Genomic DNA, 17855 nt, shown 5'->3' with positions numbered 1-17855 from the left:
TAGTAACAAAAACAGCATGGTACTGGCACAAAAACAGACATGTAGATCAGTGGAACAGAATAGAGGACCCAGATGTAAGCCCAAGTAGCTATAGCCACCTGATATTCGATAAAAATGCCAAAAATACTCATTGGAGAAGAGACAGCCTCTTCAGCAAATGGTGTTTTGAAAACTGGATAAATATCTGCAGAAGGATGAAAATAGATTCTTCTCTCTCGCCATGCACAAGAATTAAGTCCAAATGGATTAAAGACCTTAACATCAGACCGGAAACTTTGAAACTGCTAGAGGAAAAAGTAGGGGAAACCCTTCAACATATTGGTCTTGGCAAAGACTTTCTGAATACAACCCCAATTGCTCAGGCAATAAAACCACAGATTAACCACTGGGACCTAATGAAATTACAAAGATTTTGCACCGCAAAGGACACAGTGAAAAAAGCAAAGAGGCAACCTACAGAATGGGAAAAAATCTTCGCCAGCTATATATCTGATAGAGGATTAATATCTAGGATATACAAAGAACTCAAAAAGTTAAATAATAAGGAATCAAACAAGCCAATCAAAAAATGGGCTATGGAGCTAAATAGAGAGTTCTCAAAGGAAGAAATACGAATGGCATATAAGCATCTAAAAAAAATGTGCTACGTCACTAGTCATCAGGGAAATGCAGATTAAAACTACATTGAGATTCCATCTCACTCCTGTCAGATTGGCCACCATCATGAAAACAAATGATCATAAATGTTGGCGGGGATGTGGAAAAAAAGGAACCCTTCTTCACTGCTGGTGGGAATGCAATCTGGTCCAGCCATTGTGGAAAACAGTGTGGAGGTTCCTAAAACAGCTAGAGATTGATTTACCATATGACCCAGCTATAGCGCTCCTAGGCATATATCCAAAGGACTCATCTCATTTCCTTAGAAGTACATGCTCAACCATGTTTATTGCTGCTCAATTTATAATAGCTGGGAAATGGAACCAGCCTAGATGTCCCTCAACAGATGAGTGGATAATGAAGATGTGGTACATTTATACAATGGAGTTCTACTCAGCGGTAAAGAAAAATGAAGTTATGAAATTTGCAGAAAAATGGATGGACCTGGAAAGTATTATACTAAGTCAGGTAACCCAGGCCCAGAAAGCTAAGCGCCACATGTTCTCTCTCATATGTGGATCCTAGCTACAGATGACTGGGCTTCTGCGTGAGAATAAAAATACTTAGTAGCAGAGGCCAGTAAGTTGAAAAGGAGACATAAAGGGTGGAGAAAGGAAGGGAGGAGGATACTTAATAGGTTGATATTGTATATATGTAATTACAATGATTGTAATGGGGAGGTAATATGATGGAGAATGGAATTTCAAACGGGAAAGTGTGGGGGTGGGGAGGGAGGGAATTACCATGGGATATATTTTATAATCATGAAAAATGTTAATAAAAATTAAAAAAAATAAAAAATAAAAAAAAATAAAAATAGGGCTGGAGAGATGGTTTAGCGGTTAAGCACTTGCCTGAGAAGCCTAAGGACTGTGGTTCGAGGCTCGATTCCTCAGGACCCATGTTAGCCAGATGCATAAGGGGGAGCACGCATCTGGAGTTTATTTGCAGTGGCTGGAGGCCCTGGCGTGCCCATTTTCTCTCTCTCTCTCTCTGCCTCTTTGTCTGTTGCTCTCAAATAAATAAAAATTTTAAAAAAAGAGTTAAAAATATTTTATTTGGGCTAGAGAGATGGCTTGGCTATAAAGGTATTTGTCTATGAAGCTTGAGGACCCAGATTTGATTCCCCAGTACCCACTAAGCCAGATGCACAAGGTGACACATACATTTGGAGTTTGTTTGCAGTGGCTGGAGGCCCTGGTGTGCCTATATTATCTTTCTCTCTGTTAAATAAATAAATATTTTTAAAAATAATTTACTTATTTAAGAAAGTTTTGCTTTCTGCTGGGAGATGGCATCTTGAGTTGTAAATTTATGTTTAGTATTGCAGGTCGATATAACCCATTTTGAACTTTGAAAAGAGATATAGCTAGAGACTGAGCAATTATCTAACTATGTGGGTACTGAGTAATAGACCCCAGCCCTCAGGGTTTGCAAGCAAGTATCTTTAATCACTGAGCAATCTCTCCAGCCCTGACACAAAAAAATTTTAGGAGGCACCCTACCTTGAAAAACAACAACAACAAAAGTTTGCTCTTGTTTTAGCCTTCTGGGTGCTGGGATTATAGGAATGTGCAAATACCTTGTGGTCCTTTTTTTTTTTTCCGAGGTAGGGTCTCACTCTAGCTCAGGCTGACCTGGAATTCACCATGTAGTCTCAGGGTGGACTCGAACTCATGGAGATCCTCCTACCTCTGCCTCCTGAGTGCTGGGATTAAAGGCATGCACCACCATGCCTGGCTCCTTGTGGTGTTTCTACCCATACTCTGTTCATACTTGGCAGTCTGAGGAAAGTCAGACTGTTTATTCATCAAGTAAAGGCTTTAACAGTGAACTTCAAGCCAGGTATGGTGGTACACACCTTTAATCCCAGCACTGAGGTAGGAGGATTGCTGTGAGTTCAAGGCCAGGTTTGGACTACAGAGTGAATTCCAGATCAGCCTAAGCTAGAATGACAGCCTAACTTGGAAAAACCAAAGGTCAGGGGAAGAGCATTTTGGAATAGACTACAGGACATTTTCCTCAGTAAAGGTTAGAAGCCGTTTCCCTCTCTATGACTAGAGAACATTTCTCAGTTTTACTTTCTTTGGCTCTGTTACCACTAAACTTCCTCGATAGGTAGAATGCCAAAGTCATATTGTCAGGAAAGGATGGAATGGGAAATGCTGTTGAAATATTGTAGGAAAATAGAATCCATCACACGTTGACTGCATTATGGAATTTTGTAGATTTCCTCCTAAGGCAGTGAAAACCTTCGTGAGTTTTTTTTTTTTTTTTTTAAAGAAATGTTTTTATTGATTATTCATTTGCAAGAAGGGAAAGAGAGAAAAAATGGGTATACCAGGGCCTCCAGTCACTGAAAATGAACTCCAGACACATGCATCACTTTGTCTATCTGGCTTTACATGGGTACTGGGGAATTGAACCTGAGCTGTCAGATTTTTGTAAGAAAGTTCCCTTAACCACTGAACAATCTCTCCAGCCTCCTCCATGAGGCTTTTAAAGCAGAAGGGTACAATTGTGACTTGGATTTGAGAATTTGTGATTTAGAAAGATTGCACACCCCCCCTTTTTTTTTGAGCTAAGGTCTTACTCTAGCCCAGGCTGACCTAAATTAAGTGGCTGATAATGATAATGATAATGGTGGCTTAGACTAGCATCAGATTGGGAGATGAGAGAATTAGGGTCAGAGCCTGTGCTCTGGCCTCCCTACCATACCAGGTTCAGCTACCTGTCCTCAGTAAGCCAATTAAAAGAGCCAACTTAATAGTGAAAAGCAGAGTAAGGAGATTCATTCAATGTGGCCACATTAGGAAGAAGGACAAAGAGATCCAGTGACTCTTCTCTTCCCAAGTCCCTGACCTAAGGTTTGGGTTTAAATATTTTATTATTTATTTGAGAGGGGAGGGAAGGAGAGAATGGGCATGCCAGGGCCTCTAGTCACTACAAATGAATTCCAGATGCATTTACCACCTTGTGCATCTAGCGCCATGTGGGTCCTGGTGAATTGAACCTGGGTCCTTTGGCTTTCCAGGCAAGCACTTTAACCACTAAGCCATCTCTCTAGCCCAAGTTTGGATTTAAATAGCAGGCCACAGATAGCTAAGCAGTCCTGGTCAAGGTGTGTTCCCACTCATCATTGTCTGGGTGCTAGGCTGTCCTGTAAGGTGGTCTGACAAGTTGCCAGTACTGCATGGAATCCCTCTCTGGGTGAGACAAATTTCCCTTCTTACTGGCACCAGGCTTCAGTTTTTTCTTTTTCACAATTTGATATTCCAAAGAAAATGGCACTAGTGTCTCTTCAGAATATCTTCCTTTCTTCCAGGTGGGTTACATTGTTGCCACTGTTTGAACACTCCAGTCTTGAAGTGAAACATGTCTGTATTAGAAACACAGAATACCAGCAGGAACCAAGGTTAGGAGACACACTTAGTTTGTGTCAGGTAGCAGTACAGAAGGACCAAATGGTTCTTTAGAACCTCTTGGCTTTTTAGTTGTTTTTGGAAGGGCTGGTACAAGCAACTCTATCTTGTTGGTTTGAATCAGAGTGTTACCATGAAGCTTCCAGGCTTCCCTCAAAATCCTCCTGTTTCTGTTTCAGCTTTCTAAGTGCTGGCATTACAGGCAAGTGCTCCCATGCCCAGTGTGACTTCATCTCAATTCTGACAATTTCCTGCTGGCCTCTAAACAATATTTTCTGAAAATATTGCTGATTACTCTTCTGGTTGTTTGATCTCTACTGTCTTTCATTGCTGGGATGAGTCCTACTGGTCTGTTACTTGAATTAAAAATAATTTCTTTTTTCCCCCAATTTTTTTGGATTAACAACTTCCATGATTATAAACAATATCCCATGGAAATGCCCTCCCTCCCCCCACTTTCCCCTTTGAAACGCCACTCTCCATCATATCCCCTCCCCCTCTCAATCTCTCTTTTATTTTGATGTCATGATCTTTTCCTCCTATTATGATGGTCTTGTGTAGGTAGTGTCAGGCACTATGAGGTCATGAATATCCAGGCCATTTTCCTACAAACTTTTTTTAAAATTTATTTTTATTTGAGATGGAGAGAGTGGGAGAGAATGGGCAAATCAGGACCTCTAGCCCATTATATCCCATTCACTGTAAGCCTCCTACCTCTGCCTCCTGAGCACTGGAGTTAAAGGCGTGAGCCACCACATCTGGCAGCATATCTCTTTTCAAAGTTGGTCTTTGTAGGGATTATATATCCTATGATTTTCATTTTATTTTATTTTTTTATTTTTTTGGTTTATTTTTATTTATTTATTTGAGAGTGACAGACAGAGAAAGAGGTAGAGAGAGAGAGAGAGAGAGAGAGAGAGAGAATGGGTGCGTCAGGGCTTCCAGCCACTGCAGGTGAATTCCAGATGCGTGCGCCCCCTTGTGCATCTGGCTAACATGGGTCCTGGGGAATTCAGCCTCGAACTGGGGTCCTTAAGCTTCATAGGCAAGCGCTTAACTGCTAAGCCATCTCTCCGGCCTGATTTTCATTTTAAAAAGGACTTTTACAAATACATATATATATTTTATTTGTGAGGAGAAAGTGTGTGTGTGAGAGAATGGGTGTGCCAGGGCCTCTTGCTGCTGTAAACCATCTCCAGATGCATGTGCCACTTTGTGCATCTGGCTTTATGTTGGTACTAGGGAATCAAATCCAGACCAGTAGTGTAATGGGAGTCTTGGGATTCCTTGCCAATACACCAATATATGCCCACACACCAACAAATTTGGGGCGTCCCCAAGTCTTTGTCCTATGAATTAAAAAATTGAAATCCATAGACCAGAGGGTAAGGTTTTGAGAATCTTTATTACAAAGAATCCATGCCATGTGGAAGGCAGGAGAGGTAAGAGCCACATGGGAGTCAGGACTCAGGTGGGCTGGGATGATGAAAGGGGAGTTTTTTTGTTTTTTTTTTTACAATATGAAATTTCTTTTAATAAGATTAAAAAAATACATGGACAAATTACTACATCACTTAGAAATTAATTTCATTTGACTTTAGGCTGACTTGCAGAACACTGGGGAAGTATCTAGATAGAACAAAGAAAATTAGAAAACTTTCTTTTTCAAAGTTTTTTAAAATAATAATGAAAAACTTTTTTTTTTTTTTTGGTGGTTGAAGAATTAGGTTGACAATTAGTTGGTAGTTACAATTAAAAAGGAACCTTAATTAAGTTTATTTAATTAAAGGGGAATCACACTGTTCTGTATCAAGCACAACTGAAGCGTTGCCGTTGGACAGTCCCCTTAAGTTCCTACACAGTCCAAGGTGATGTTTCTCAGCGCAGAAGGGTCTATTTCCAGAGGGAAGCTTCCTAACAAGTCAATGTCGGCTAGGTCTAACAAATGTGCAGCACACACAGGCGTTGTACTTCACAAGGGGGTGACTCACAGATGCTTAAGATCCAACTTCTTCTAGTTCCATAAGAAACAAAGTCCAAATGTTCAAAATTACATGATTGACTACTCACCAAAAATCCATAAAATATTCACACCAGATAGACCAATATTGACTCTCCTTTGGAAGACTGCAGACATGATGTTGGTAGATAAGTTCATAATGGGGAGGGTTGATAGCACTCTGATAAACACAAAAAACATTTTCATTCGTAACATCTGGTTTATTTAGTGTTTGGACAAAATGCTGTGAAGTAAATGTTTTTCCATCAGGGTACTTAGGATGAGGAGGTAATCTGGAATCAAGGTAGGTACAGAACACGTGCATGATGATAGCAGAATCAGTAGGCAGGTCTGTATCCCACTTGCGTCCTTTGAAGTCTCCACCTCTGTTCCATCTAAATGAACTCATACATCCTCCCTGAGAAAGTTCTTTGATCCTGTCAACCAAATATTCCTGGTTTGGCGTCAGGTCGAGATACTACACAATTGTATTCAGCGTTGGGGTGAGAGGGGCTTTGACCAGGGCAGCTTGTTTTAAGCTAGTAATACTAGCCTCTCCTATTTGTAGTTCTGGACAACCCATTTGTCTCATCTGGGTGTTGACAGACTCAATCTCTTGTACAAGTGGCACTAATATTGCCTCATTGATCCAATTTCTGAACTTAGCTTTCCATGAATCCATATGATCAAGAAGTTGTCTATTCATAGTCACTCTTGCCCAAACCTCTTCTGCAGCTTGTTTAGAACTGAGGTCAGCTTCATCCTTGTTAGTGCACAGAGCCTGAGATCTACAGGCCAGCTGGTACTGAAACTTCTTTAACGTCTGTTCGTAATCCCCCACAGAACGGCTGTAGTTCCAGAAAGTAGGGCTGCTGGAAGGAGAAGTAGAGTCTGGACTCCCCAGCTTAGCTCTGTGTTGCTTCTCCTCTTCGCTTCTCAGGAAAGTGTCTAAAGTCCGCAGGTCCGTCATGTAGTCCTCTTTGTCGGTGGGCGAGTTATAGACGCTGGGTGAAGATCGGTAGTGGGCTCTCAATCCACTGCTCTCTACTGGGCCAACGGTGGTTGGATACGGAGGAGAAGGAGAGGAACTAAAGCTTGCCAGCTTATTATAACTGACCGGTGAGTAGGTCACTCCAGAGCTGTAAGAAGTATTGCCACTAGAAGAAATGCCTTGCAGTTGAGGGCTGTATCCTGTCATACAGCTGGTGGTAAACTTGGGACTGGCACTGGGTGAACGAGATGGTGGAGAGGGAGGAATTTGGGAGGCTGCCAGATCACGTGGAGGGGTAGTCTGTACAACATTTGTTTTTAGCCCTAAAAGTGTTTGCTGTCCAGGGCTAACAACCAGACTTGTTGGTGCCACAGTATACTTGAAGTATCTCCAAAAGTCAAATAAGGCATTAAGACTGAAGAGAGATGCAAGGGCAAGCTCAATATACCAGAGGGGCCAGTATATCACATTATAATATGTACTTATCAACTTTCCAGTCATTTCAGTATATATCATTCCAGCCATGGATACATTTAGGAGACCCCAGGCTAAAACCACTTTCCTAGCTTCTGTTTCTTTTCTCATCTTGATGGTTCTGTCAATAAGGGAAGGACTAGGGCTTGCCTCTCCTTGCATCCTGCTCTTCAGACTGGAAGCCGCGGGAACGCGCCGCCCCGCCCCCCCCCTTACTGCACATGAAAGGGGAGTTTTTACAAGCAGGAACCTGAGGGTTCAGGCCTTAGGAGAGATGAACAGCTAAAAAAGAGGCGGTGTCCACCTGTTAAACTTCTGTTTATAATTTTATTGTGGTAGGCTTTACTCTCAGGCTCAGGTGACTCTGGGAGAGAGTTGATTAGTCTGGACTCAAGTGGCTGGCTCAGAAAGTGGTCAACACACCCAAGTAGGAGTTAAGAGAGCTGATTGGGAGAGACTGGCTCAGATGCTGAACTCCCGTTCTGCTAAAGCAGCGTGACATCTCTTTTGATTCCCTCTGGGCCTTCTCTTAACTGGCTACCTGAAAATAAAGCTACCTGACTAATTCCCCCTTAGGAGGCTTTGCAAGCAGGTGTTTTTTTTTTTTAACCATTGAGCCATCTCCCCAGCCCAAGATGTTTTTAAATTTAATTAATTTTTTATTATCAATTTCCATGATTGTAAACAATATCCCATGGTAATGCCCCCCCCCCACACTTTCCCCTTTGAAACTCCATTCTTCATCATATCTCCTTCCCCTCTCCATTAGTCTCTCTTTTACTTTGATGTCATCATCTTTTCCTCCTATTATGATGGTCTTGTGTAGGTAGCGTCAGGTACTGTGAGGTCATGGACATCCAGGCCATTTTGTGCCAAGATTTTTTAAAAATTTGAAAGAGAGAGAGAAAGAGACAAATGAGACAGATATATAGAGAGAATGGGTGCACAAGACCTCCAGCCACTGTAGACGTTGTGCATCTGGCTTTATGTGGGTTCTGGGGAATTGAACCTGGGTCCTTAGGCTTTGCCTTCAAGCACCTTAAGTGCTGAGTCATCTCTCTAGCTCCCCACCTTTAAAAAATAATATATTTTATTTGTTTATTTGAGAGAGACAAAGAGGGAGAGAGAGAGAGATTGGGTTTCCAGGGCCTCCAGCCACTGCAAATGCACTCCAATACATGTGTCTTCTTGTGCATCTGGCTAACATGGGTTCTGAAGAGTCGAACCAGGATCCTTTGGCTTTGCAGACAAACACCTTAACTGCTAAGCCATCTCTCCAGCCCTCCACTTTTTTTTTTTTTTTAAACCTTTGGCTAGCAGGATATTCTTACAAGCCTGCCTCAAGCAACAGTAGGTCATTAGCACTTACTCAGGGCCCTGCAAAGAGTACTTAGTTTGTCAGATAGCAAAGTTCTTTGTGTTCCTTACAACTGGCCTTAGTGAACTGTGTGTATTAGCAGGCTGTTCTTCAGTAGGCATTTGTTTGATGACTACTGAGAAGGGAAGGTTCTAGATTCAGCTTGGCTGAAAAGGGACATTTATGTTTTCAACACAGTGGAGGGTAGAGGGCTGTTGGAAATGGAGAGGAGAGGGCAGACAGTTCACCCTGAGTTGGCTAGAGCAACTCATTGCTGAGAAAGGACTTTGGATCTCTGTGTGATTGTCAGAGATCTTTGTGTGTCTTTATGCAGCTTTTCCTGCCCAGAATGATTGACTTCATGTACTTGAAGCTAATGAGGTGGAACACTGGGCCTCCAATGGACTTTTGCCTTTTGAACCTTTTGGAAGGTACCTCCCTTGGTAGGGTTTCCCCAAGAGCCATCTTAAGTTGGAGGTGAAGTCATGTCCTCACAGTCACCTTAACCAGTAGGGGAACATTAGAATCTTGGGTTCTTCCTAGTATGGGGTTAGTGTGTACTTGGGAAAAACTTTACCAATAGTGCAAGGAGTAGAGTGTGCACCACTTGATCCATCAGGCTCTTAGGGGCTCATTCTTGTTTGCTTCTCAATATTTTCTTCCTCTATTAGAAGCACTAAGGGGCTATTCTAGAGGAAAGGTTGGGAGAGGAATTAGGTATGCTGGCTATACATTGGAATTACTCAGGAAAGTTGCTCTAGCCCAGCTGACCTGGAATTCACTAAGTAGTTACAGGGTGGCCTCAAACTCACAGCAATCCTTCTACCTGTGCCTCCTGAGTGCTGGGACTAAAGGCATGTGTCACAACACCTGGCCCATCAGTTCTTAGTAGGAATTTTTCTGCATCCTCAATCCAAGGGAATTTTCATTATTTTCTGAGTGTTTTAGATAGATTTATTTAGGGAGTGGGGTGCTAAGTGATTTTGATTAACTCCCTGGGCTGTGGTGATCGCTCAGTCATTAAAGGTGCTTATTTGCAAAGCCTGCCAGCCAGGGTTAAGTTCTCCAGGACCTGTATAGAGCCAGATTCACATGTACCTGGCATTCCTTTGCAGTGGCTGGAGGCCCTGGTGTGCTGATACACTCACCCTCCTTCCCTGTCTTGCTCATAAATAAGTTTGTTTTTTTTTTTTTTTTTTGAGGCAGGGTCTCACTCTAGTCCAGGCTGACCTGGAATTCACTATGTAGTCTCAGGGTGGCCTTGAATGCATGGTGATCCTCCTAACTCTGCCTCCCAAATGCTGGAATTAAAGGTGTGCACCACCATGCTTGGCTTATTAATAAGTTATTGTATTTATTTTTTCAAAGGAGTGTTCTCCTTCACACTGTTTACTTTATTTTTAAACATTTTATTTACTTATTTGAGAGAGAAAGAGGGAGGAAGGGAGAGAGAGAGAGGGAGAGAAGGGAGGGAGAGAATGGCCACACCAGGGCCTCCAGCCATTGCAGATCAACTCCAGACACATGTGCCCCCTTGTGCATCTGGTATACATGGGTCCTGGAGAATTGAACCAGGATCCTTTGGCTTTGCAGGCAAACGCCTTAACCACTTAGCCATCTCTCCAGCCCTAAATAATTTTTTAAAAACTTCCCTGGGAACTGGGTGTGGTGGCGCACACCTTTAATCCCAGCACTCAGGAGGCAGAGGTAGGAGGATTGCTGTGAGTTCAAGGCCACGCTGAGACTACATAGTGAATTCCAGGTCAACCTGAGCCAGAGTGGGACCCTACCTCGAAAAACCAAACCAAACCAAAACAAAAAACACCTTCCCTGGGGACTGGGTGTGGTGGCACATGCCTTTAATCCCTGCACTTGGGAGGCCAAGGTAGGATGACCTTGAGTTCAAGATCACCCTGAGACTACAGAGTAAATTCCAGGCCAGCCTAGGCAATAGCAAGACCTTACATTGATTGAAAAACAAAAACATAATATGATGGAGAATGGAATTTCAAATGGGAAAGTGTGGGGGTGGGGAGGGAGGGAATTACCATGGGATATATTTTATAATCATGGAAAATGTTAATAAAAATTAAAAAAAAAGAAAAACAAAAACAAAACAAAAAGTTGATGTGAGTCTTGTGTCATAGGAGATGGGAAGAATGTTTTCAGTTGTCACTGTAATTCAGAGTCACTTGGGGATCTTGAAACTACATAATGATAACTAGGCTGCACCCTGGAGTCTCTGATATCATTCCCCTGGCTGATGTCTAGAAATACTGCAGGCAATTAGGATAGAGGAGCTCTGAGTTAAGTGAAGGGGTTAAGTGTGTTCTGCTCATAGCTGTCCTGTATGTCATTACCTCAGGTAAAACATCCAAAGCAGGCAGATCACACTACTCTGGGGATCTCTGTCCTAGATTTCCTTACTTGAAAAACCTTGTGAAGTCCCAAGGCTACAGGTGATTCCCATGCCCATGTAGGCATGAGGTCTGGTTTCTGAGGACTTGAACCGAGCCAAGCCAACAGTAAGAGCCAGCTGCTTCTGAGGATGTACAGATTGTGTTCTTGCTCCTTCAGGGAGGTCAGAGGGACATAGACTAAAGTGCTGACTGAGTTCCAGGAAGGACACTGGCAGGGTCTGAATCAGTGACCTATGGGCCTTGTGCGTCTTCTTGCCACAGACTCTCACACGTGATTCCTGAGTAAGTGAAATGATTCAGTGGCCTGGAAAGGAAAGAGTTTGAGGGCCATCTGCTATCTGAGAAAAAGAACAACACCTTGGAAGAAATAATATACACTTTCTTAAGCCAGGAAGAAAAAATGATCTGAGGGTTCATCCCAGTACTTGAGAGGTGGAGGCAAAAGGATTAGGAGTTCAAGGCCAGCCTTAGCCTTATCTGTATGAGTGTGTGTGTACAAAAAACACAAAAATATGCAGAGAAGAATCCTGACTAAATTACGAGGTACCAGATAGACTTGGAGCAAGGGATAAAATAAATATATTTGTTTGATTGCTTTGTTTTGTTTTATGAGGTAGAGTCTCTCTCTAGCCCAGGCTGACCTGTAATTCAGTATGAAGTCTCAGGATGGCCTTGAACTCATGGCAGTCCTTCTACCTCAGCTTTCTAAGTGCTGGAATTAAAAGTGTGTGCCATTGTTTCCCTGCTCTATGTGATTTAGCACATTTTTTTTATAGTGACTGGCAGAGAGATGTTCAATAAAGCTTTAATCTGAAATTTTAGAAGCAAGGAAAAAAAAGAAAGATAAAGGGAACTATAAGTATTTTAATATTTTTATTTATTTGTGAGAAGATTGAGAGAGAGAGGGGGGGGGGATGGGTACACCAGGACCTTTTTCCTCTGCAAATGAACTCCAGACAAATGCACCAGTTTGTTCATTTGGCTCTTTGTGGATACTGGGAAATTGAACCCAGAGCAGCAGAGTTTGCAATCAAGCACCTTTAACCACTGAACCATCTCTCGAGCCCAAAATATGAGTATTTTAGGGTGTTATCTGGTAAAACAAGAAGAATAAAGGTGGAGGAGTTGCTCCATAATGTATTTGGAGAAAATCGATCAAGCAAGTAAGTTTTGGATTCAGATCTACAAACGTTATAAACTGTAGCAGTCAGCCTCAAGCTGCTCAGGGGATGAACTTCCAGACCATACACAGTTTATGGGAGGAAGAAGGGATTTATTTGACGCTTACAGATCCAGGGGAAATTCCATAATGGCAAAAAAGAGAAACCCCGCCACCAAAAGCAAGAACGAAAAACTGGCAGCCAAACTTCTGGGAACAACGGTCAGAACTCAGGCATTTTGCATGTTTTAGGCTGGAATTCAGATCTGCCCTCTGTTATACCTTCTCCAGCCAGATAGCTGGAAATCCAAGAAACTTTAATAAAACTCCTGACATCCATTCAAACAACCACATAAAAAAGGCTGATAAACATATTTGAGTTTTTACTGCAAGGAAGAAACAATTTCATAGCCATCAGTAATGTTTGATTAGAATCTGATAGTGAAAGAGTGATCAAAAGTGATGGATTTGGGCTGAGGAGATGGATCAGCCATTCATTGTGCTTCCTTACAAAGTCTGCCAGCCTGGGTTCACTTCCCTAGTACCCATGTAAAGCCAGATGTACAAAGTGGTGCATGTACCTAGAGTACGTTTGCAGTGACAGGAGGTCCTGGTGGCCCCATTCCCTCTCTCTCCCTGCAAATAAATATATATTTTTTCTCTTTTTTTGTGTGTGTGGGGGGTTCAAGATAGGGTCTCACTCTAGCTCAGGCTGACCTGGAATTCACTATGTACTCTCAGGGTGGCCTCAAACTCTTGGACCCACCTATCTCTGCCTCCCAAGTGCTGGGATTAAAGGCATGTGCCACCATATCCAGCAATATATATATAAATTTTTTGGGGGGGTTTTCGAGGTGGGGTCTCACTTTAGCTCAGGCTGACCTAGAATTCACTATGTAGTCTCAAGGTGGCCTGGAACTCACAGCAATCCTCCTACTTGTACCTCCTGAGTGCTGGGATGAAAAGCGTTTACCACCCCATATTTTTTTTTTTCTAAAGTGGATTTTGGAACTGGAATGTAGCATATCATATAGATATCCTATAACCAGGGATTCTGCACCACAGGCTAAGGTCACATTTGTGTTCTCTGGATTGAGGTGAGAGGGAAGTTTCAGTCCACCAAGATGCTAAGACCTGTCAAAAGATTTTCCCTTACCCCTTCTTTATTTTCAACAAACATAATGAACAGTACTGCTTAATACTAGTTCTACTTCTTATTTTTTAAAATATATTTTATTGGAGGGAATTACCATGGGATTTTTTTTTTATAATCATGGAAAATGCTAATAAAATTTTTTTAAAAAATATATTTTATTTATTTGATAGTGAGAAAAAGAGAGAGGGGGGGGGAGAGAATGGGCATGCCAGGGCCTCCAGTCATTGCAAACGAATTCCAGATGCATGCGCCCCCTTGTGCGTGGCTTATGTGGATCCTGGAGAATTGATCCAGGATACTTTGGCTTTGCAGGCAAAGGCCTTAACTGCTAAGCCATCTCTCCAGCCCCTACTACTTCTCCTTTTCTACCTGCAGATGTTCTTCCTCTGCCTAAATAGGAGAGGGATTCTTTTCTCAGTACAGAGACAGGGCCCAAATCTTAGAAGGGACACAAAGGTGCCTGGCAGCCTCTGTTAAGTCTATCTACTTACGTTAAGAAAGGAGGACTCTTGTGTTCACTTAGGACATTTCTGAAGGTTTCCCGTTGTGGTAGTGCATGCAAATAAATCCTTATCCCGAGGGAAGAAGTGTGATGTAGAACAGGGTAGGATAGAAGAGAACCAAGCAGAAATTACATCATTGTGGAATATAGTGCCTATCATTGGATTAGAAGAATGAATATTTTGCTTTCTTAATAGAGTATAAAATTTGTTCAAAATAAAACCAGGCAGGCTGGAGAGATGCCTTAGTAGTTAAGATGCTTACCTGCAAAGCTCAAGGATGTTTGACTCTCCAGATCCCACATAAGCCAGATGCACAAAAGTGAGGCAAGCACAAGGTCACACATGCCCATTAGGTGGCACAAGCGTCTGGATTTCAATTGCAGTGGCTGAGGCCCTGGCATGCCAATTCTTTATCTCTTTCTTTGAAAAAAAAAAAGATAAACAAACAACAATAACAAACAAAAACTAGGCATGGTGATTCATGTCTTTAATCCAAGCGTTTGGGAGGCAGAAGTAGGAGGATCACTGTGAGTTTGAAGGCAGCCTGGGTTACAGAATGAGTTTCTGGTCAGTCTTGTTTCGAGTGAGACCTTGCCTCAAAAACAAAAAATTTGTTCAAAATGGAAAATACGGTAGTGAAGGAAACCTCAACTCCTTGTGCATCTTTTCTTTATTATTTATTTTTAGTCATTTATTTTAGAGAGAAGGTCAGATAAAGAATGGACAAGCATGGGCCTTTACGTACTGCAAATGAACTCCAGATGCATTTGCCACCTTGTGTATCTGGCTTTTGTGGGTCCTAGGGAATTGAACCTGGGTCCTTTTGCTTTGGAGGCAAGCACATTAACTGCTAAGCCATTTCTCCAGCCCTCCTTGAGCATCTTTTGCTAAAATTAATTTCATTCTGTGATTAGACTTATGGAGGTCCATAAGTCTAAAGAATGTTTAAATGCTGGGCATGGTGGCACACACTTTTAATCCCAGGACTCAGGAAGCAGAGGTAGGAGTTTGAGGCCACTGTGAGATTACACATTGAGTTCCAGGTAGAGCAGGTAGGATCCAGGTCAGATCCAGGTAGAATCCTACCTTGAAAAACAAACAGACAAACAAACAAACAAAAAAAGGTTTGTTATGAGATGAACTTCTGAGGTCCAGCCACCAATGTAAATCATCATTAGTGCTTTGTTTGTAGTCTCATAGTTCCTGCCTCCCTCCCAGGAGGGCCCCTGCTAATGATTAATAGGACCTTTTTTTTTCTTTTTTAATTTTTAGGGTTTTTTTTTTTTTTTTTTGAGCTAGGGTCTCACTCTAGCCCAGGCTTACCTGGAATTCACTATGTAGTGTCAGGCTGGCCTTGAACCCATAGCAATCTTTCTACTTCTGCCTCCTAATCCTAACTGAGTGTTAGGATTAAAGATGTGTGCCACAATGCCTGGTCTATTTTTGTTGTTGTTGTTGACAACTTCCATAATTATAGACAATAAATCCCTCCCCCACTTTCTCCTATGCAAATCCACTTTCCATCATATCCTCTCCATCTCTTCATTAGTCTTTTATTTTTAAATTATTTTTATTTTGTTTTTTTTTTTTTTCAAGATAGGGTCTCACTCTAGCCCAGGTTGACCTGGAATTCACTTTGTAGTCTCAGAATGGCCTTGAACCACAGCAGTCCTCCTACCTCTGCCTCCTGAGTGCTGGGATTAAAGGCGGGCGCCACCACGCCCTGCTAGTCTCTCTTTTATTTTGATATCATCATTTTTTCCTTCTATATGAGGGTTTGTGTAGGTTGTACTGCAAGGTGATAGATATCAAGGCCAATTTGTGTCTGAACGATTGAATTATAAGCAGTGTTTCCCTTCTTTTGGCTCTTACATTATTTCTGCCACCTTTGCTGTGATGGACCCTGAGCCTTGGAAGATATGATAGAGATGTTTCAGTGCTGAATACTCCTCCTCTGTCACTGCTGTTTGAAAAGAGAAGCTTCTCTAACCAAAAGTGAGAGTAGCATAAATATATAAATATGAACATTAAGAGAAGTGCTAACAGGGCAATTTGGTGAGCATAATATATGCATTTTGCCAGAGAAGAGCAGGCGTTATACTCATGACCTCCCCCATCACAGGGTTTTGATTAGCTTTTCAGTATCAAGCATGTGTTCGCTCCCATGGAGTGGGCCTCTCGTCCAATTAGATTGCAGATGGTTTCCCACATTACAGACATGCCACTGTTGTACCTGTTTGGTCATTTGGTCTGGCTGACCAAACTTAAGGCTTGCAGTGTCCACTGTTTTCACCACTGATGACTTCTTTCTCTCCCATAGGGCTATATGCAGCATGGCTTTTCCCAGCTTTCTGTCAGCTGGTCTATAGGGAGGAGGTTTTCAGCTCAGTCTCAGCTTGATTTCTCAGTGACCTTGCAGCCCAAGCATGTGGAATCTTCAGCAATAGGGTCTTACCATGTAGTTCTGGTGGAAACCAAGAGCCTTGGCAATGGCCTATAATGTTTTGGGGGCATCAGGGACCTCTCTGACCAACAATTCATTGGAAAGTATTCCATCCTTGGCACTACAATTTTTCTAGTAACAGGCTATGGCTTCTGAGTTTTCCATTATCCAAAAAAGGAGGTTTCCATGTGGCTTATTCATAATATTTTATTTTGATTAACCTTTCCCCACTCTTCTTTTACTCAATCTCTTCCCATGACCCAATTTATCCCATTGCACCCCCAGTAATCTGTTCATCTACTACATAAATACAAAACCATCCCCTTAAGTCCTCCCATCTCCTCCCTCCCTTATAGCCCTTTTCTAGCTTACTGGCCCCTGCTAACAATTTTTTTCTCAATTTTTATTAACATTTTCCATGATTATAAAAAATATCCCATGGTAATATCCTCCCCCCCCCCGCTTTCTCCTTTGAAATTCCTGCTAACAATTTTTACTCCAACTCATAAGTCTAAACATTTGTAGCTAGGATCTACATAAGAGTGGGGTTTCTGGTATTCCCTATGAGGTTGTGGAGTTATGTGTTGTGGGAGCAGCAGTCAGTTACTGTGGGGAGGGAATGCCTCTAGGCATGACATCCCAACCTGTGACTCTTACAATCTTTCTACCCCCTCTTCTACAAAATTCCCTCAGCCTTGGTTGGTGTGTTTTAAGTTGATTTCAGTGATGAGCTCTTAGGAGCCTCTGGATTTCTGCTTTGGTATGTGTTGAGTGACCTTAGCATCTGTCTCCTTCACCCTGGTGCTATCTGTCAGGCTGGCCATGGAAGCATCACTCTTTCTGGCTCCCCATTTTCCCTGTGGTTTCGCCTGGGCCTTGACTGAGATGTGGATCTCGCTACCTTCTGTAAAAGAAAAACAGATTATCCAATGGAGAGTGAAGTCAGCATAGGTCAAAATGGGATAAGCATTATCATTTAGGAAGAATTTGATGGATGTGGTCCCTATTTTAGCCAAAGACTAGTGGGAGCTTGACACTGGAGAGCATAATCTTTGTCTCCATAGGATTCTGAACTGGGTCCTAGTTCCAGATATGGGTTCCTTTCCACTGAGTGAAGGTATAAACCTTGGGCTGGAGAGATGGCTTAGCGGTTAAGTGCTTGCCTGTGAAGCCTAAGGACCCCAGTTCGAGGCTTGATTCCCCAGGACCCACGTTAGCCAGATGCACAAGGAGGTGCATGCGTCTGGAGTTTGTTTGCAGTGGCTGGAGGCCTT

General features: G+C 42.3%; 2 protein-coding genes across 4 annotated transcripts in view; one reads left to right on the top strand and one right to left on the bottom strand.

The window, feature by feature from the left end:
* Slc7a7 (solute carrier family 7 member 7) overlaps positions 1 to 17855 on the top strand; it is a 127609-nt gene that overhangs the window by 66176 nt on the left and 43578 nt on the right. The window lies entirely within an intron of this gene.
* LOC105944257 (transmembrane protein 209-like) lies at positions 6146 to 7705 on the bottom strand. The gene is given in 1 exon segment (XM_045154399.1): positions 6146 to 7705. A coding segment is annotated over 1 exon segment (1560 nt).

Source organism: Jaculus jaculus, chromosome 7, assembly GCF_020740685.1.
Source record: "Jaculus jaculus isolate mJacJac1 chromosome 7, mJacJac1.mat.Y.cur, whole genome shotgun sequence".
NCBI lineage: Eukaryota > Metazoa > Chordata > Mammalia > Rodentia > Dipodidae > Jaculus > Jaculus jaculus.
Note: the sequence above shows the minus strand (reverse complement) of the source record. Positions and strands in the feature narration are given on the sequence as shown.